At 39.1% G+C, this 20,841-nt stretch overlaps 1 protein-coding gene across 1 annotated transcript; it reads left to right on the top strand.

Annotated features, from left to right (window-relative positions):
- The first annotated feature begins 1 nt into the window (after position 1).
- Positions 2-20,530, top strand: LOC146383111 (GRAM domain-containing protein 4-like). The gene is made up of 19 exons (XM_084934280.1): positions 2-238; positions 8,160-8,401; positions 8,486-8,585; positions 9,133-9,253; positions 9,756-9,817; positions 9,949-10,081; positions 10,467-10,492; positions 11,191-11,282; positions 11,429-11,520; positions 12,173-12,221; positions 12,373-12,444; positions 12,529-12,572; positions 12,723-12,832; positions 13,839-13,993; positions 15,905-16,052; positions 16,394-16,487; positions 17,203-17,293; positions 17,736-17,804; positions 18,053-20,530. Exons 2-19 carry the CDS (start codon positions 8,219-8,221, stop codon positions 18,158-18,160), a joined length of 1,749 nt encoding a protein of 582 aa, XP_084790406.1. The 5' UTR covers positions 2-238; positions 8,160-8,218; the 3' UTR covers positions 18,161-20,530.
- The last annotated feature ends 311 nt before the right edge of the window (positions 20,531-20,841 follow it).

Raw genomic sequence — 20,841 nt, 5'->3', positions numbered from 1 at the left:
CCCACAGAAGTGATTATTGTGTCCGATGGAGCAACGCGGTTCGGTTAAACACCCTCACAGCCCCCCACATCTGGATTAATTGTGAGGACGGAGGAGAGAGACAGGCGTGGAGCGTGTCTCAGTGGATTCTGGTCCGATTTACATCGGCTCAGGAGCGGGTTTGACCCGGTTTCCAGTGGGCTTGGATCGCCGGGAAAAACAGAAAGAAGGGAAAGTTTGCTTCATCTTTGCTCTCATGGTGAGACACTTCTTCGCCCTTTGCTTCTTTTCTTCGCACTTCACTGTTAGGATTCTCTTTATATCTTCTCTGGAGTATCCAGGTGTGCCCAACCTGTGCTCCGCGGACCGACCGGTGCGCTTTCTGTAGACTGCAGCTAATTGGCTGTCACACATTAAGGTGGGAGGGTAATGGGAAGTCTTAAAAAACTTAATTAGACAGCAAGTTAGTAATTTAATCTACTACATGGGTACTAAACTACCGGGCAGCTATTTTTTCTTATTAAATTATTGTTGTAGTCATTTGCACAAAGCACTTGTTATCAACTTTCAAATGTGCAAATCTGTCATATTCCTTTGTTATACAGATAGTAAAATGAATATTTGGTTTTGGTTTTGGACTGCACCTGTTTGGGGCTGTTTGTTTTTTTTTTTTTATCCCTGTATATGATATAAAAAATCATTAACAGAGAAAATAATCAACAGTCCAGTTAATAATTACATGATTGTTACTTAGACCCTTCAGTGTAGTAAAGGAGTTATTTAATTTTCCTTGAAACTTGTCTTAAAGGGTATAAGAATGTCATTTTAAGACTGGAATGAAACTTCATGATGATATAAAAATACTTTATTAGATAGAAGTAATTTGTAGCTTTTTAACCATTGAACTTATTCTTGACGACAGTAGTAAAGAAACTCCCTTTTAACAGGAAGAAATTTCCATCAGAACCAGGCTCAGGGAGGAGTAGCCAACTGCTGCGACTAGCTGTGGCATGAATAGAAGGAGAAGAGAGATAAAACACACTATGGTAGACAGAAGATGCAATTTAATGACACAGAGCAGTGGTATATAAACACCAGGGGAGTGAAAAAAAAGTTTGTGGAAAAGAAATGGAGCTCTTTCAGCAAGCTCAGCCTTTAGGAGAACTAAAGAATGGTTGAGGGTGACCTGATCCAGTTCTAACTATAAGTTCTATCAAAAAAAATAAGTTTTAAGACTAATTTTAAAAGTGGAGAGTGTGTCTGGCTCTTGACCCCAAACTGGGAAACTCCACGTGAGAGTTTCCTTTCATCAGTTCAAAGATCTCTTTTAGCGTTGGGATAGGAATGTTGTTAAGGTTGACTTCAGTCAGGCTGAAAGGACCACACAATTTTAGAAGAGGAGAAGACTCTGTTAATGGGCACTTACAGTACTTGCCAGATCAAACTGCTGCAGACTGAGGAGGAGCACATTTTATTCTACTACAAAAATAAAACGATTTACATGTTAGGTATTGTGTAGTTTGTTGTACCCTTTGTATTTTAATGGGCTCTAAAATATATTTACCTTCATGATCAGTAATGAAATCAATCAAATGCTCTAAATAATTTGAAAAATGAATGAAATCTCTAAACTTGATGTTAAATACTTATTTTCTTAAATCTAATTTTTAATTAGGAAAATGAGTTGAAAATGATCAAGTTAACTTTTCGAGATATGACTTCATTACCATTACTACGAGTCAAAATCTTCCTCGTGGTTTTGAAAATCTTTTGATTATTTTAGAAATCAAGTGTTCTACCGATTATTCCATCAGCTGATTGAGTAATTGGATAAGAAATAATTTTGTCTTATTAGTGAGCAATAATGAGTAGCAAATGAATTTGAAATTGTATTATCATGACAACTTAAAGTGTCATCACTTTGCCAAGGTCTGGGAGGGCAGCCAATCTGTTACTCTCAGAATGCAGGAAATTGGTTTGGATGTTCAGGGACCAGCCCGGAAATACCAGGTCATGCCTGGCATGTACTGGAAACTGCTGGAACACTAGTGTCACTGTCCACAGTGAAGTGGGTTTAATGGAGGGCCAAACAATTCAAAAGCTTGACAAAACAAAACGCCACCCATCCAAGCAATCTGCAACAACCAGACAATATCGTGCGCTGTCCAGTTGTTTAGCACATGATGGCCAACTCGGTTGCCTATGAAGCATAGAATGAACTGAGGACTAGATTACACCGTGTCACGACGCCTCCATTTAGACTTCATGATTCATACCCTTTAACTTTAATCTCAGGCCACAAGTGAGTGCATATAATGTAGGATAATGGAAAAATAAATACCCGATTTGTTTTCATCATCAAAACATTTTTATACATTTTCGATATATGTGTAAAATATTATTAACAAGATAATATGTAATCTATTTGCATGGTAATGGGAAATCCTTTTCCATCAGGAGCTTAAAAAAAGTTATCGCTGAACATAAGACTTGGTGCTGATAAGCACATTAAAGAAATCAATTCACATTAGGGGAAGCTGGAAGTAGATTTCTTTTACAGAGTTGGATGGTGGTTATTAACAAACAATACTTACACTGTAAGTGCTGCATGAGATGAATTTAACAGGAAGATTAGGAAGGAAATCATTTTCTCAGGATTTGATTATATCTCTGTTGGCAGAATTCAAAAATGAGTATTTTACTTGTAATGAATTCATTTTACATTACTGTTACATTTCAACAAAATAATCTAATATATAAGATAATGAAATACCATCCATCCATCCATTTGCTTCTGCTTATCCTTGCCCGGGTCACGGGGCAATAAGATAATAAAAATAACACATAAAGAGGGCTCATTGTATTTTCTGTTGACTTCCAAAAGAGTAGCTGTCTACTTGAGCCATCATGCATACTTTTGATCCTGTGTAGATTACAGAAGCTCCAAAATAAATGTAAATTTGCGCACCTAATTTTGTTTAAAGTAATTAAAGGTGAATGCTGCATTATCATTCCATTACGCAAAAAGGACATTTCAAATAAATCATCAAAAGCCACGAATTACATGACTTTCATGCCTATTATGAGCGCATGAAATCTTCTGGTCACAACTTTACTTTTTCCTGTGAAAATCTATAAAAAAGGTGCAGAGTACATAGTTAGCAAAATGTCCCCTAGAGACAAAATAACCACATCCATGGGAAACACTAGGTTGAAGTGAATAGGAATTATGGGTTGATCCATTAATTTTTCTACTGCTTATCCAGGTCAGGTCACATTGATTAGAAGTACTGAAAAATGTGATGTCATAATAAATAAATCTAGGCTTTATCACTCCAAACAGATTTCCTTTATAATCTCATCTTTTGGATAGTATTAAAGGTGTTAAATTTATCTCTGTGTTACCTGCAAAAGGTCAGAAAAAGTCTGTTTCTGCTCCTGCTTTCTGTTAGGTGCTAATCTGTGTGGTAATAATTAGAGGCTCCCAGACAGCAGTCAGTGTCTTTGTCTGTCAGTTATTATGCAGTCAGTACTGCCTGTTCAGACAGTAACCAACAGAAGCAGGCAGACCAGTCGGACTGCTCGGTGATCTTCAGGCTGAACACACCTTCAGCCATTGCTGTAGTTTAGAGCAGGGCTGTAACTTCTGCTGAGGACGTTCGTGTGTTGTGATCACACACAGGAAATTCTGGTTTCAGTTTAGATTTCTGTGAGGGTAGTGCTTCACATCATGGGCTGAGCTTTGACATTATTGCAGGTGATTTAGAATATTATTATATTATATTTTAATATTACATGTAGAATAATATGCTTTAAATTTTTTGTTATTAAGTTTAAAACTTTTTATTAGATGTCTGCATTTTAAAAGAGAAAAAATCAGCTGAAGCAAAACTGTGTTATTCCTTGGTGGCAGAGTGATGTGGTGGTTACCACTGTTGCCTCACAGTAAAGCCTAGATTATTCTTCTGTTGCTGATACAGACACGTACAGCTGGAGACCGACAGCTGAGTAGCTCATTCCTGTTATACTTCTTTGATGTCTGCTTGAGTTCCTCACACAGTCCAAAGAAATGCATGTTAGGAAAACTGGAGATTCTGATTGGAACATTCTGAATGTGGATGGCTGATACTTTGTTGGCCCATTAGTGACTTGTCCAGGGTGTAACCTGCCTCTGATCCTATGACAGCAATGATAGACTCCAGCTGCTCTGGGACCCTGAAATGGAAAAGAGGCTGATGTGTGTTTGTACCTTACCACTTCAAAAACGGAGTAAATTTTAGTTTGATTTTGGCTACATTGAGATTTTCAAGCAGTGATTTACAACCAGTCAGACTTAGGACCACATTTTCTTATGTCTTTGATTCACTGGATTATTTAATAGCTTTTACCAATCACATCACTCAGTGGAAAATAGCAAAGAATAGCCCTTTATTGTCATTCTATATGTGCAGTGAAATTGTGGGTGCTCCACACCAACTGGCCAGGAATAATATATGAATAGTAAGACAGCAGGAATAAATAACAAACATGAAAAATATAGTGCATTGTCTACCAACTGGAAAGTTGTTGGTTCACTTCCTGGCTCTTCCAGTCTGCATGTTGAATCCTTGGCGAGATACTGAACCCCGAGTTACCCCCAGTGCATCCTTGTGTGTTAATGTTAGTCAGAGTGCTTAGATATCGATAAAAGTGCTTATATGAATATGTGTGTGAAGAGAGTGCAATTAGTGCTCAGAGTAGAAAAACTCTGAAGGATTACTCTCTGCAACTTTCTGTTTGGAGCTTGCATGTTTTTCTGTGGTAGGGTGCGTTCTCTCTGCCTTCCTCCCACTCTCCAAAGACATGCACATGAAGTGAAATGGTGAGTCTAGATTGTGAATGTCAGTGTGCAGATGTCTGTCTCTGTGCGGTTGCCCTGGAACAGCTGGAATAAGCTCCAGTCTTCCCTTTTTATACTCTGAATTAAAAAGTGGAAGAGGTTGGATGGATGGATGTTCTTGGGCTTCCTTCTTATAGAAACAACAAAGTCCCAGTTAATTGTGTTTTCTTCCTGCATAGATTTGATGGACACATAATTTTCACTACAGGTAAATATCAGATTTGATTTCTCTTTAAAAGCATATCGACAATCTTCTTTGGCTTCAAAAGTAACAAATGGACCCAGATCATAATTAGCGGCTTAAAAGATTAGTTAAACATTTACAGAAACATGTCTATGGCTTAGATAAGACAGTCAGTGTTGAGCCAGGCAAAATGATTAGTCAGTTTATCAATTAGTAGGTAGTAAACTTGAAGTCTTCATGTTTAAATGATGTGTTTTATCACGTGTAATGGGTATAGAAGTTAAATGATTAATCAAGAAAATGATGGGCTGATTAAAAGCTGAGTTCTGGATCAGTACGGTTCTTACACTGTCCAGACACAACGTTAGAATACTGAGTCGGTTGGTCATAATGTTGGTGTACATTTGTATAATTAATATGAGTCACATGGAATTAAATCCCAGTTTTTAATCTGACTGAGCTGGTGGTGAGCATAAACCAAGAGTCCAAGTCCAAGAGATGGCACAAAATCTGCAGCCAGTTCTGTTTTTAAAGAGCAGATGATGAAACAGTTCCTCCTCCTCCCAAAACAAACATTTAACTTTGTGACTTCATGTCAGTAGCATGAAGTGGACTCCCCCTTTATAAACATGCAGTAGACTGTGATGACTTAAGTGCTGTAGGAGCTTCACACACAGGTTAGTTATCAGAGTTAAAAGTAGAGCGGAAGCGAACATGTTCAGTGTGTGTCAAATGTGCGTCTTTATGTTTTCCTTGTACTTGGTTTAATTTAATTTGCAGCCCTGCTGTGAGTTTAGAGTTGCATGGGTTTTCCATGCCAGGCATGACTAAAGAGTTCTTTGCTGTTTAGATTTAAAAAATAAATACAAATGTGATCGTTTTTATTATTTCTTATTTTTAAATTAAACAATCCACTTTGATTTTGTTTGCTTCAACAAGTGTGAGCATGCTGAAACAGATATGTTGAATATTGTAAACCTCCTGGATACCAAAAACTGCTGTTCCTAATTATAAATAGGCTGCAACTAATGATTACTTTAGTAGTCGTCTAATCTGCTAATTTTCTTCGATTAGTCTATTAGTCAACGACTAGCCCTTATCTCTGCTTCCTGTGGGCAAACCTCCTGTTCTAAGCTGCAGTACCTCGCTCGTTGTCATGACTTCAGCAGTTTGAGAGGTGCACAAGCCTCTTTTCAGGACAAACTATCATCTATACACCTTTGCTTAATGCTAGTAAAAAAGAACAAAACAGAATTAGAAAAAGCTGTTATTAATCACAGGAAGGCTAACATAAACATTACTGTACAAACATGACCCATTCAGAGTCGACATCACAGCTGGTTTTAAATGGCATTTTAAATGCTCGTGCACTGCAGTACTGCTGTCATAGAGGGAAGGCTCTGCTTTGCTAAATCCCTGATTATGGTGACAAATGGTGATAAACAGCTGTCTCCATCCATCCATCTATTGATGTCACTTCCGGACCACCATCTTTCAAACCACTCTCGGTGTATCTTGGCGACTTCTAATGTTTTGTCTCGATTTACTAAATCTTAAGTGGTTTTTGAAATTTTTAATTCCTGCTTGACACCCTTTTCAACTCTAATTGGTACAACCGCTGCTAACCAACACGCCCTGAAGCCTCCTGACTTGGTTCGCCTGCTACCAAGCCTAGCCTGGGTAGCCTTGTTTTTAGCCTGTCTGTCAGCTGTTTGCTGCCCTCAAGCCATGGCTGTCTGTCATTGCCTACCGGCATGCTCACGGTTACAAGAGGATATCCAGCGACTGACATAGGCTCTTAGGTAGAGGGAGGAGCTTATCATGGAGTTTTCAAGGAAAGCACCTGGTTTTCCTACACGTTTTCTGCAGTGGGAAATTGGCAGCTACTCTGCAGTGCTCGGTCCCAGCAGCTCATTGTGTTGACACACACCCCTGGTCCAGTTCGGCCAACTCTGGAGAAGAGCCAGCCATCTCAGCAGATCTCCTGGCTCTGGCTGATGAGATGTGGCTTATCCTCAGGACGACGCCAAAATCCCAAGTTTGCTCTATGTCCTGCAACTCAGAGCCATGGGTTTTAGTAAAGGGTAATAAGGGTATCTGGTGACACCCATTCCATCTATACCCAGAGGCTATTCAACTGGTGAACAAATTTTACACACTGGAAAATGTGGATGCACCATGCTTTCAAGTGCGGGATGGCCTGAGTGGCCATCTGGTCCAGAGTGGGATAATGCTTTTGCCTCCCAGCTACCGGAGATGTCCCTCAGACCGGCGACACTGGGGACTGTTTGGACTCAGAAGATGGGATTGCTGCCCAATGGGGATGCTGCTCTTTCACTGACTGGCTGTCACAGGTGTGTCCCCACCTGGGCTTCCTCGCCACCACTCCTCCTGGCTGCCTGGCTCGAGCACAGACCCTAAGTCATCTCCCTCGTCCAGAAGCCGGGCATCTGCGTTTAACTCTGCCAGTTACTGCTACTGCTGCTGCTTCTGCTACTACTGCCCCCAAAGCTGCATCTTGGTGCTCACATCCAGTCATGCCTCAGAGCTGCCCATCATCTTCCACCTTTTCAAGGCCGCGTCTACCTACAGTGCCCGTTGTTGGCATCTCAATGGTTTATCGCGTGGCAGTGTGTGGTGGCCATAGCTTTTTCTGTCCAGAGGCCTGTGTGAAAGATATAACTCTGACCGCTGTCTGGTTGGTATGGCTGATTATGCGTTTATGTGTCTGTATGTTGTAACATGTGAAGCACTTTGTAACTGTTTTGAAAAGTACTATATAAATGAAGTTGCTATTATTATCGAGAGGCCCATGTCTCCTGGATTTGTGAAGCACCTCACAAACCCACAGACATCGGCTATCTGAATAGGAATCCTATCCTAGTGGCTCTACTCTGAGCCCTGAATGATCAAACTCCTCACCTTATATCTAACGGGGAGCCCAGACATCCTGGGAAGGAAGCTTATTTTCCAATTGTGACCATAGGTGAGGGTGGGGATGTAGATTGACTGGTAGCTTCACTTTCATACTCAGTTCTCTCTTTTGCCACTGTGGACCAGTAAAAAATCCACAGATAAGTGGTGCAGCATTTGCAAATTGGTTCTTTTTTGTTCTAGTCTTTGCAGCTGGGGGGCTAGTCATGTTCAGGTAGACACTCGACTCTGTGGTGCCCACCATGTTGAAGCGTTTGGACAGGATCCGGTTCAGGGGACGGCGGGATGAGTTCCTGGATCTGGCTGAGTCGCCCAACACATCCGACACAGAATGCAGCGAGGAGATTGTGATTAAACCTCGCGCCTCTGTCAGAGAGACAGAGGAGGTGAGGGAGGCAGAGGTGGAGCCACAGGGTGATGCTCAGGTGCAGAAGCACACAGAGAAAATCAGTATTTTTACTTTTTTTAATGTTATGTTGCTTATTATGTTTTCTTCTGCTCTCTCTAAGGCTGGTCCAGGATCTTTTTCTGCAGCTATGGATGACAGGACAGATTTAAATGAGGTTAAAGGTCACTTAGAAATTGCCTTGTTGGAGAAGCACTATTTGCGTGAGTATTCCGTGAATTTTATCTTCATATGTCAAGTTTTATTTTGAAAAATAACCAATGAACTTTAGCTCAGCAAGGTCAGATTTACGTAGACGAAGCAGACCAGGTGCCAGGTTTTTTGTCAGGTCTCTTTCTTCTCACTCAAATCAGTTAAAATGATTTTGTCAGAATCGCATTCAAACAAGTGTCATTCAAGTCTTTCATCCATCAGCTTTGTAGAAACTGATGAGTCGACATCACAGCTCTTCAGTTGTCAGTTCATTGTAAGCGTCAAACATCCCCCAGTACAGTCCCGATAGTGCTCTGTAATCAGTCAATATTTGGCCTTTTATGTAACACACACACAGAGCTATTAATAACCCTGCTGACCTCATTTGACACGCATGCAGAGAGATTTTGGTGAATAAGCCATTTGTGCCCGCATCCTCAAAAAAATACTAATCGTATTAATAGGAATAAAATAAAGTTTCTGTCACCTACGTTGTCATGCTTCAGTTTCGCTATTATAAGTTTAGGACTTTTAACTTCCAGTGTTTGTCTGTTTCAGAGGAGGAGCTGAGAAAACTTAAAGAGGAGTCCAATGTGGATTCGCTGAAACAGGAGTTAGAAAAGGAGCGCTGCAGACGCATCGAGCTGGAACAGAAAATCAATGATGCCCTGAGATCCAGGCTAGTTGTGTATATATATATATATTTTCATATATTAAAGGGAGCCTGTTATATGCACTTTGAGTCCACTAAAGGTGATTTTAGTGTTTCATAATCAGTTTTTATCTTGTACTGCATCCCTCACGTCTTCTTCTGTCTAAAACAAGCCATTGTAATATTTCCCATTTAAAACCAACTTTTAAGACATTTTCCCCTGATTGGATGTCAGTGTTTAAACAGCACTTGGGTGGGGCTGCTGTCCTCACAGCCAGAGCTGTGATGAACATGTCAGATAGGTCTGGTCTTTTTGGTACAATACAAACCCACATGTAGAAGAAGAAAACGGTCTGAACCCTGAGCTTTCGGCTCATGTACCAAAAATCATTATTTGAAACTTTGACCATATTTCTATTTATAAAGTATGTAAAATTTGAGACTAATTCAGTTTGCTGAGCTGGACTCAAAGCGGCTTGCTCCTATGCTTTATGCTGGACTGACACGACACAGTTTCTACCTCTTGCAGACTTGAAGACTCACCATCTCAGACACCTAAAGCTCCGTCTGCTCCTTCAGCTCCTGGCAGTGGTATGGCTGATCTATGCTCTTTCACTTTTTGTAGATGTTCCATATTTTCACCTTTGTTTGATGTGAAAAGAAACAGAATTAATTGAATGGTGCTTTAATTATTATCACAATTGCCTTGTTTCTCTCCTCAGACAAACAGAAGGAGACTCTGGTTGACACCTTATTGAAATGGCTTTATGATCGATTTGGTGTTTATATCGAAGACTTCCGCTTCCAACCAGAGGAGATGACAGTGGAGACGGAGGAACCACTGAGTGCCAAAAGGTCAGAAAACATTCTGAAACTGTCTGTGACAGACTTCTGGGTGTTAGCAGAACTGTAACGGTAGAAAACTGAAAACTGACATTGTTTGAACTGACATTTTTATTATATATTAACTTAAAAAATTACATCTTTAAACACTCACACAGACACACACACACACACACTGCAGTGCTGAGCTTTTCAAGAACTTATCACCTAATCCACACAGTTTTTCCAGCCATGCAAACACATCTGAAACCTTTTATATTTGTAATTGTGAAACTGCAACCGTAACAATAAAGCTACTGAAAAGTATGAAAATAGGATCAGGTCTGCTGTGGAGTTATTATAGCCACATAGGTTTTCATTGTGTTCTTTATCATGTTATCTTTTTTATAATCCACAGGTTGACTGAAAACATGAGACGGCTCAGTAAGTTTGCTTGTTTTTTTTTTTACCAAATGTAATATGCAACATTGTCTGAAGACAGTGAGCTGCACTGCTGGGTATAGTGTGCAATAGTACTACAGTAACAGGTCATGTATTTGCTATAAACAGAAGCATGAGCAAGTGAAACAGTGGAGGGCCAAGAATAGATCTTTGTGGGATACGGTAAAATAGTTCATTAGACCATATGCAATAAGTAGACAATATTGTACGTCCCACAGAACATCATTACGTTAAATATAAAAATTTTACTGAAGAGATTAGATTCAAGGGGTTAAAACTATTGCATTAACTGATTAGGCAGCAGTGTAGTCATTGTTAGAGTCATTTCATTTTCAGTAGCTCAAGGATAATGGAACATTTGCATAGATATACCCTGTTGTTATTTCATAACTATGTAAGAAGTTAAAACGTTTAAATTCAAGGGAATTCTCAAAATGTGCTCCACAGAGCAAATAAGGAAACAGAAGGGGACATTTAGTATGTGATAGTCATTAATGAGTTTGGGTTTGAGACAGACTGCATCTCCTTGTTAGCCACGCGTCCCATTCACATCACCAGGACATCAGATATACTAAACCCAAGCCAAATGCATAAACATTCAAATAAGTTTATGCATTTATAGAGCTGATGTTTTCTTTGTCATGATTAAGTCAGCTGATGTCAGTTTGTCTACTTTCCAGAACGAGGATTTAGACCCGTTACCAATTTCATGAGGAACCTTTCTGCCTTATCCAGCTGGTACTCCATCTACACATCAGCCATTGCCTTCATTGTGAGTTCATACACACACACAGAGTTCAGGTGGTCAACAGTCAATTCTTTTAAACATGGATTGGATCCACCAGTCACAACAGATATAACACAAGTAGACAGACTGATTCAAAACTAAATGTGTTTACACCTATGTGATCTCCACAGGTCTACATGTATGTGGCGTGGAATGGATGGGTCATCCCCATGTTCCTGTTCCTCGCCATTCTCCGCCTGTCCTTGAATTACCTCATTGCCAAGTTAGTGTAACCTTTGCTCTCTCTAAGTTAGTCACACTGCTTTTATCAGAACCAGACAAAAGGCAACAGTTTTAAACCAGGTCAAGGTTCAGTACCAAGTCAGTGTAGGTAAGGTTTATCAGGAATACTTGTTCCCTTGTCTGTGGTGTTTTTGTTTTTTTAACTTGTTGGACAAATATGTTATTTACTTTTAGAGTTACTAAAAAATTGGCTTCAGTAGATTCTTCAATTTAAGACGCATGTAGTCGTGCCGTGGCAAATCTAGTGCAAATTCAGTAGTTAGCATCTTTTTTTACATACATTTTTTTTCTTATCTTATCAGTGTATTCATATGTCAGGGTCATGAATTATGTGTTAAGTGAACAGTTGGCTCTTAAAGTCAGCATACTGACCATTGTAAGAATCTGAAATCGTTAAAGTGCCAGTCGCTTGATGATCAGATGACTGGATCAGAGCTGTTCAATATGAGCAAAAGTTTACTGCAGAATTTTGTTGAATATCTGATTACAGTGGTCTGATGAGGGACCCTTAAATGTGTCTTGATACAACAAGACACAGTTAAGAACATCGATTGGTCAGAACAGCATACAAGGCAATGAAGTTCATTATATTTATTGTATAGCTCATATTTTCCCATGATTCCTGCTCTTAGAGGCTGGAGGATCCAGTGGAGCATTGTACCTGAAGTTTCAGAGCCAGTGGTGAGAAATCTCTCTTTATTCTGGCCTCCTCATATTCATTACTAAATATTTTATTATGAAATGACTCGCATAAAACTGTCCTGATGTCCCAAATGGAAACTGTTAAGTTCTTTAATAACAGATATTCGGGATTCTCATTTTGTTTTTTCAGGAGCCTCCTAAGGAAGACCTGACTGTGTCTGAGAAGTTCCAGCTGGTCCTGGATGTTGCTCAGAAAGCTCAGGTGAAATGTGATGGACAGTGAGAGGTCTAAGGTCACAAGTGGTTCTTTTTGACACATTTAATTATTATTGTTATGTCCTTACAGAATCTGTTTGGAAGGATGGCCAACATCCTGGAGAAAATAAAGAAGTAAGCTTTTCTACACACAGTTTCATGTTTCAGCTCAGAAAGAACCGGTGATCCATTTACAGTGCTTCTTTATACTGTGTGTGTGTGTGTGTGTGTGTGTGTGTGTGTGTGTGTGTGTGTGTGTGTGTGTGTGTGTGTGTGTGTGCGCAGTCTGTTCATGTGGGTTCAGCCGGAGCTGACTCAGAAGCTGTACGTTGGTCTGTGGTTGGCCTTCATCTCCTCATGCCTGCTCCCGTACAAACTGCTGGGATTCATCATAGGTAAAATAAATAAATAAAAAGTTGATCACCTTCTGTGCTCTCGTTTTCCCCCCTTATTGAGATTTAAATCACTTGTTCTCAGTAAATATCAGAATGAAAGAATATATATCATCCACTAAAGGAATGGATGAGAAAAGATATTCTGTCTATGCACATGTCTAAAAACACGACAGCTGTGTGAGCGCTGAACATTAATGTTATGTCCAAAGTTTGGCTCCAGTCATACCTTCATAAATTCACTGAATATAGGGCTGCAGCTAATATTAAGCTTTTTTTGATTGCTTTTTGATGAGCTCCTTGGGGACAAGGTGACATTATTTGAAAGTTCAAAACTTTCATAATCTAACGATATATAATTACAACAGCAAATAGTCCCCTTCAAAGATCATGACACAATTGGAAACACTGAGTGTGGTTAGGAGATAGTATGCAGTAGGCAACACATATGGTGCCCACTCACTAGCAGAGAATACACTGAAATATTAGCTGTGCTATTCACACATCAGCACAATCCAACATCACACAAAGGGTGTAAGGGTGCATCAGATATCTGTGTTCACATGTGCACTATAAAAGGTGAGGAATCCAGTACACTTGTGAAAACAGCTATATATAACAGGCCAGATGTTCCTGTGAATCTTCTTGATTACTGCCTGTTAAAAAGGCATGCAGACCTGTGATAAAGATTTCAGACAAGTGTCTATTAAGTCCAACAATGCTCATTTTGAAGGAACCTTATAGTTTTGATGGAAATGAACGTTTCTGCTGGGGATGGGTGGGATGGCTGTGATGAGTCCCTTTAGGGGTCATCACAGCAGATTGTGTGCCTCTGTCCTCTCCTGTCTCTCGCATCCTTTTTAGCCACAGCACCATTCTGCATTTCCTCCTTCAATACATCCATGAATCTTCTTCTTCTTCCTCTTTGCATCTTGCTTAGCAGCTTCATATTCAACTTTTTTTTGTCCAGTATATGCACTATAAAAGATTTTTACTCTTTAATCCTCAGGTGTATACGCAGGTATCAAGTTCTTCATCATTGACTTCATCTTTAAGAGTTGTCCCAAGCTGAGGCAGCGCTATGACACCCCCTACATCATCTGGACAAATTTACCCACCGACCTGCAGCTGAAAGAGCGCAGCAACACTATGCTGGGCCGACGAGTGAGTCCAAACCCCTGCATACATCTACACACGGAGCTCAGAGATCTCAGCACCGGGCTGATGTTAGTCTGTGTCAGTTACATGACGTAAAGGAACAAACCCTGCAGTAGTGAGATCATAGGCTGGAAAAACCAGCACAGACTGGATCAGCTTGTTACTGGTTCTTACTGGTCTGGTTGTATTTTTCTCTCCCAGCTGTCTGAATGTGAACAGGTAGGATTGTGCGCTGAGTGTGTGTGTGTGTGTGTGTGTGTGTGTGTGTGTGTGTGTGTGTGTGTGTGTGTGTGTGTGTGTGTGTGTGTGTGTGTGTGTGTGTGTGTTCTATTTACAATCACAGTGTAGAGGCCCATAGTGTGTGCTGTGGTGAGAGTTGTGATCAGATATTTTGACTGACATCACTGGCTGTAACCAATCAGCTGCTGAAGTGTTGGTCTATCTGGTTAAAATCCTCTTAGAGTGGGACGTCCTGAATCGTAATGTTACACCTGGCGTACTAGTTAGATTTTCCCACTTTATATTCAGATGACCCTGTGACCTTTCCTTTGGCTTCACCCTTTTAACAAATGTAGATTTAGCACAAATGTTGTGATTTACCTCCAAGTAAGATCTAATGCCAAAGTTCAGGTAAGAATGAATAAAGTTTTGTTGTCTTCTTTTTCTAAGTGTAAAATAGTTACTACATCCCATAAAGTGAGAGATTAGATTTAAACCTAAATCAGAAAACAATGTATGTCAACCAGCCTCAAAATTAAAAGCAGTGACAGGTGAGATAATGATTGATCATCTTGTTAACTGCTTAACAAACACCAAGTCACCAGCAAAGCTCACTGGGGGAGGGTTAGCATTTTGGAGTATTTAAGCCACATGCTAAAGAAAGTTGAAGATGTTACATTTCAAATCCAGAGTATTTACACTGTTATAGATCCTCTGTTAGAGCATTTCTACTTGGCAAAACAAATTAGGTAAATATTCCACCCCCCAAAATTTAACCCCAGACAGGCTGTGGATGACCTGGTAGATGTTAAGAGGTTAAAATGTGCTGTTCAGCTGAGTTGTGACCTTCCCATGGGCGCTCTGCTTATGCTGACACGACCAAATCCTCTGGCAGCATCTCATGCTCCAACTTATCACAGCTGGGGTTTTTTTAACTAGATCCTAAAAATGTTAGACAGGGGTTTTTAATGTTGCTGACGGATGTATCCTACCCAGTGTTAACAGACACAGTTAATGTTTGTTCCCAACTAATGTCTTGAGCTGCACGTACACTGAATTTCAGCCTACCTTCCAGCATACCTGAGTACATTTTTGGGGGGAGTATGGGTGATGCAGCAGCTTAAAACATTTAAAAGCTCTGGTCCTGTGTGATGATTACAGTAAAGGTCAGTGGAAGGTTTCCTGCAGTAAAGAACAGCAGATTAGATATTTATGCTTGCATGTCAAAGACACTGATACCTCTGCGAGAAGCTAATATCTAACTGGACAATTTATGGTTAAGTTCTTTGATTTGGCAGAATTTTCATTCAGATTCAATTCAGAGCCTTCAATTTTCTGTTTTTGAGTGGAAACGTGCTCGTTTTACCTCCAGGCTGAACTGAAGTATCCTTATAAAAAATTTGTAGCAGTATTGGAGGACCGCATCAGGTGAGCTGAAACACATTCCAGTGAAAAAGATCATGTACCAGGACTGCTCTGAGACTGAGTAAAAAGCAGGCAGTGTCCAAAGAAAAATCTGAAAAGAACTGTTGCACAAGACCAATTTAAAAGCTACAAGAAAGTCTGTCTTACTTTACATTTTTCTTCTAGTAAGCAGTGATTTTGCACTGGACTGTACATCTGACTGCGGGGATGCTTTAGACACTGCTACTTGTAGTGATTAGCAAATTGTGTACCTGCTTCTGTCTACCTGCTCAGGTGATAGCTGCTGGGGGCCGAGGCAGCCTCACCGCAGCAGCTCCTGTGGGTGTCAATCGGGATGAGGATGGAGGGCGATACTACAGCACCAAGAGAGGAGCTTTTCATGAGGTGTTTAACCTGCCAGAGAGTGAGCGCCCTCTGACAGGTGAGAAAGGAACTACAGGAGAAAATGAATTAATAGATGAATCCTTCTAACTCAGTCTGAAGTGTTGGCCCATCATTCTTTGTGGGTCTTATAGTATGCAGTAGATTCAGAAAGGATTCACACCCTTCATTTTTTGCACATATTATTATTTTATTGTAAATTTAAACAGATCAATTTGACATTTATGTACACTCTACTTGAAAAGGACAAAAAATTGTTTTACAGATGCATAAAAGAATCTAAAACTGAATTATCTATTTGCTAATGCAGTTTAATAGAAAGGACTTTAGATGTCGACTGTTTTCTTACCAGTAATATTTTAATTGTAATGATTGTTTCAGTGTGTGAGACTGGCTGGCGCTGCTGCCTCATCAACAGAGACAGGAAGACACCGACAGACTACATCCGCAACGGAGTGCTTTATGTCACCGAGAAGTAAGTCATCTGACAGAATGAGCAGAGAGAGACACTGTGTCACATCTGTTTATCACACAGAATGTTTCCTCCTATAAGTTTGGCACCTGTAGTAACAAGCAGAGCGAGCGATAACATGTTGAGTACGTCATTTATTTGCCCCGTATTTGTTTTCTGACATCGCGCAGCCTCTGCAGCATTTTTGGTTCTGTCTTTGTATGAAACAGTAAACTTGCGTTTACTAAAGTATTTCATATGACACTTTTACATTTATACATAAAGTTTGAATAGCCTAAGGCTGCTTTACCTGAAAAGTTAAAGGTTAAAAAGGTTATTGGCCAAAGGTTTCGGTAAATAGGTGACAAGTAAACTTCTGTTTGAAAATGATCTCAGAGGAAAGGGCTTCAGAGTGTAGGAGTTACCAACACTGAAGGGTCTCTCCCTGAACAACTAGGGTTTGGTGTGAGAGATGCAGGATAATAAAGACCATAAATAATGAACAGTAGTTACTTCAGACTTCTGAGAAGAAAATAACCTGCCAGGGTGTCTGATGAAAGAGCTGGGCTATTCTTATGTTTGGCTTATCAGGTAGCAGTATGCAAGTTTCCATTAGGCTGTGTTGCTGATCCTCGGTGGATGGGTGCCATAAATGTTCTGAGTGCTTATAATCTCTTATAATCACCATTGCAGAGCGTTGTAGGAGCAGGAGATAACAGAGTCTCTGCTGTCTTTACAGTTACCTGTGTTTCGAGAGCTCCAGCTCCAGGTCCGGGTCCTCAAAGAGGAACAAAGTCATCAAACTGCTCGACATTACTGACATCCAGAAGGTAAGTGTTCACTTTAGAAATATTGTTGATGCTTCCCAGGTTTATAATATTCAATTAGATTACTTTGTGATGTCATTTCCTGATCAGCTTGTGTTTTTGAAGCCACTGTAACTAGCCTGTGTAAACCTTTGAGTGTCTTTGATTAGATTAAATTATTAATTAATTAATTTAAAAAAAAAGAAAGAAAGAAAGCAGACATGTCATTTCACTACACTGCAGTGTTAGTTCTTAGAAAAGTCTTAATGGAGTAAAAACCTGAAACAAAAAGTGCTGCAGGTACTGAAGCTGCTTTTGTTTTCATTTATTCAGGAAACAGTCTTTTACTTTCTAACATCAGATATTTAAAACCTTTCTAACGTTCGCTCGTGTCTGCTCTTCTTGCACATGTGTTTCCCTTGCATTGGTCTGAATTTGCTCTGATCTGCTCTGTTGTTTCTCACAGTACAAAGTTTTGTCAGTGCTGCCTGGGTCTGGGATGGGGATCTCCATTGCGACACCATCCACCCAAAAAGTAAGAGCTCAGTTCAGCATAGCAAAGAAACTAAAATTGTTTTTACTCATTTAGAAGAAGCATTTCACAGATGTAAGAATACACTCTGACAAGTAAAAGTACCACTAATAAGTATGAGAAGTGATGTACTCTAAATACTTTATAAGGTTTCTATACAGTATGCATTTGTTACACTGATGTGTAACATGTGTGGCTCTGTTTTCTTTTTGTGTTGAGTCTGGTTCTAATGTTCCTCTGTTCTCTTGCAGCCTATGGTCTTCGGCGCAATGATGCACAGAGATGAGGCATTTGAAGCCATCTACACTCAGTACATGAAGATCGTTACTAAGGCTACAGCTATCAACCCTGAGACATAGTAAGACCTTTGCGATGGCTGCCTTAAACACAAGCACCTGAAGGTTCTTAGATGGCTGCTGACTTCAGTTTGAGCTGCTGGTCTTCCCCCATCAGTCACCCATGAAAATAATTCAGTGATAGTATTTTAGTGATTGATATTAAATCAGCTGATTCCAACTAATCACTGATTATTTTTTTTTGTCAGAATCAGACAGTCTGTTATCAATCACTGTTTCTGATAACAAATTAACAATACCATCCACAAATGAGAGCACTTTACATCCTCTCTAATGGTTAGTTTACTGAAAAAAACATTTACAAGAATTGCGTCTCTGTTTTTTCATCTCTGATAAACATCTCAGCATTTCATGTGCGCAGACTTGATATTAAATTAAAAGCCTCTTGATAGCTCAAAGGGTTCAATCCCTCCCATAGTTTTTAGGCTTTTATTGTGAAAAATCTACTGGACGTTTTTGGTTCACATAGTAAAAGCCTGTAGAAGAAGAAGTTTTATAAAGCTTACTTTTACTCCCACAGCTACTTTCACCTGCAGTTTATTGGTTCAGGTTTGTCACATGACCGGTTGCAGGCTTTAGTTTACTTTAGTAGCAGCAAATTAAACTGGAAACTTAACTACATTTTGTTTTTGTGCTAAAAAAAAAATTGAATAATAATTTAATTCGCTAGTCAATTAATAAGAACAGTTATTCTCTGCCTGCAGCTTTCCCAATATATTAATTTCTTGCTTTTCTGTGTCTTTATCGATGTAATCTGAACATTTTCAGGCTTTGAACTGTTAATCAGACAAAACACAACGTTTAAAAAAAATGACACTGTGCACTCTTGAGAAACTGGAATGGATGTATTTTACTGTTTTCTAATGACTATACAGTTAATCTTAGTGGTAGACTTAATTTGGCCTTTACTCACAACCAAACATATTAATCTGACTTATAAACACTGACTGATGGAAGTCTGTCTGCAGGCAAATTATGAAGGGAGGAAACAGAAAATAAAAAAAGTAGTTTTTAATCTTGTTCTGATTCTGACTCAATATTGTCTAATTGTATAAAAGAACAGCAAAAGGTCCATCAAGTCTCTTGCTGACAGTTCAAATCTTCAAATGATAAGAGAAACTGATACTATTGTTAAATAGTGTCTTTATAGCTTGCGATGCAAACTTAGGTGAAGGGTTTCATGACTGTGTATTAAACCGCTGGCAAACAAATGTGTTTAAACCTCATTATTGTACATTGGTGTCTTCAGGGATTTGTAAACAGTATCATCATATGACTCTGTATTGTACTATTGCAACTAAGCCTTACAGTTAATATGTTGGTGTAAAGTGTTTGTATTCTGTATCAATGTTCAGCAGTTATGTGAGCAGTCTTTGACACATGGAATTTAGTGTAAACCACAGAGTTAGTCTTTTTCTTAAGCTTTGTTTGACTTAGCCAGAAGCTAAGTGGCTAAAGCTAATGCCAGTTTAGCAGTTTATGCTTTCTGTTTTACAATTAATGAGCCACGAAACAAAATCCCACAGGGAACTACAAATGCTACATTTTTGTATTTGTTTGTCATTCGATTTTCATCAAGCTTAAAGAAGAATCAACTAAAGCACTAAAAAAAGCACTTTTTTCTTTCATTTCTATTATCTGATAACTTTATTGGGGGGGGGGGTTTGAGAATGTCTGTTTTTTGTAATCTGTTGTAAGTGACTTAAAACTTCAGACTAACATTTTGTATTTTTATTTCATTCTGGGTTGAATGTTTTGTTTTTTATTTTTTTGTTTTGTATTTTACATGTTCAATTAAAAGTTTGAATCCCAAATTGATGTCCATTTTATTTAATATTCAGATTTATGACTTTTGATTGTGGTGTTTTTTGTTTCGTTTTGTTTATGTCTTATTAAAAAAAACTTTAATCTGAAATAATTCATTGACAAAAAATAAACTCTCCAAAATAAGATGTTCTTTTAAATATAAATTCTGACAAATTTTAAAAAATAAAATTGCACATGAAGTAGACATCTTCACTTACTTTAGTTTGATCTCACTTTAATTTCCAAATGTTTTTTCTTTTGTGGGTTTTTTTTTTTTTTTTGTTTTTTTGATGCCACTTGCTAATACCATCATGCCTCAGCCAAGTACTCTTTAAAAATAGTTTCCTGACTTTCTTTCAGTGTGTCCTGTTTTTGCTCGGGTTTGATTTTTGCCTTGTTGACGTCACTGTGAACATTTTTCTCTCCTCCTTTTGTGTCTTTTGGATTTGAGGTTTTTATAAAATGGTTTCTTGTATGGATAGGTGTAATGTTTTTTAAATTGTGTAATTTCTATTGTTGAAATGTGATGTACATGTGTTTTAAGTAAAATCAAATATGGTACCTTAACAGTGTGTGGCTTTTTAGTGCAGTACCTGCATCATGCTTTAGGTGGCATCACATTTGTGCCTAATATATCGGCTTCACAATGCAGGAACTCCAGCAACACTTAAGGGAAGATGAACAACCTTATTGACTGACCAACGTGTTTCGGCTTGTGGCCTTCATCAGGGTCAACGCTTAAGTGTTTCTGGAGTTCCTTCATTGTGAATTCTTTCATCCTCTCCCTCCACCTTGGAAGTAGGTGAAGTTGTGCCAGAAATTTTTTGCTCTAATATATTGGCTTACCACAGATATTTTTTTTAAAAGGCCACAAGTGT

Source organism: Perissodus microlepis, chromosome 7 (genome assembly GCF_051167445.1).
Source record: "Perissodus microlepis isolate ML-2025 ecotype Zambia chromosome 7, ASM5116744v1, whole genome shotgun sequence".
NCBI lineage: Eukaryota > Metazoa > Chordata > Actinopteri > Cichliformes > Cichlidae > Perissodus > Perissodus microlepis.
Note: the sequence above shows the minus strand (reverse complement) of the source record. Positions and strands in the feature narration are given on the sequence as shown.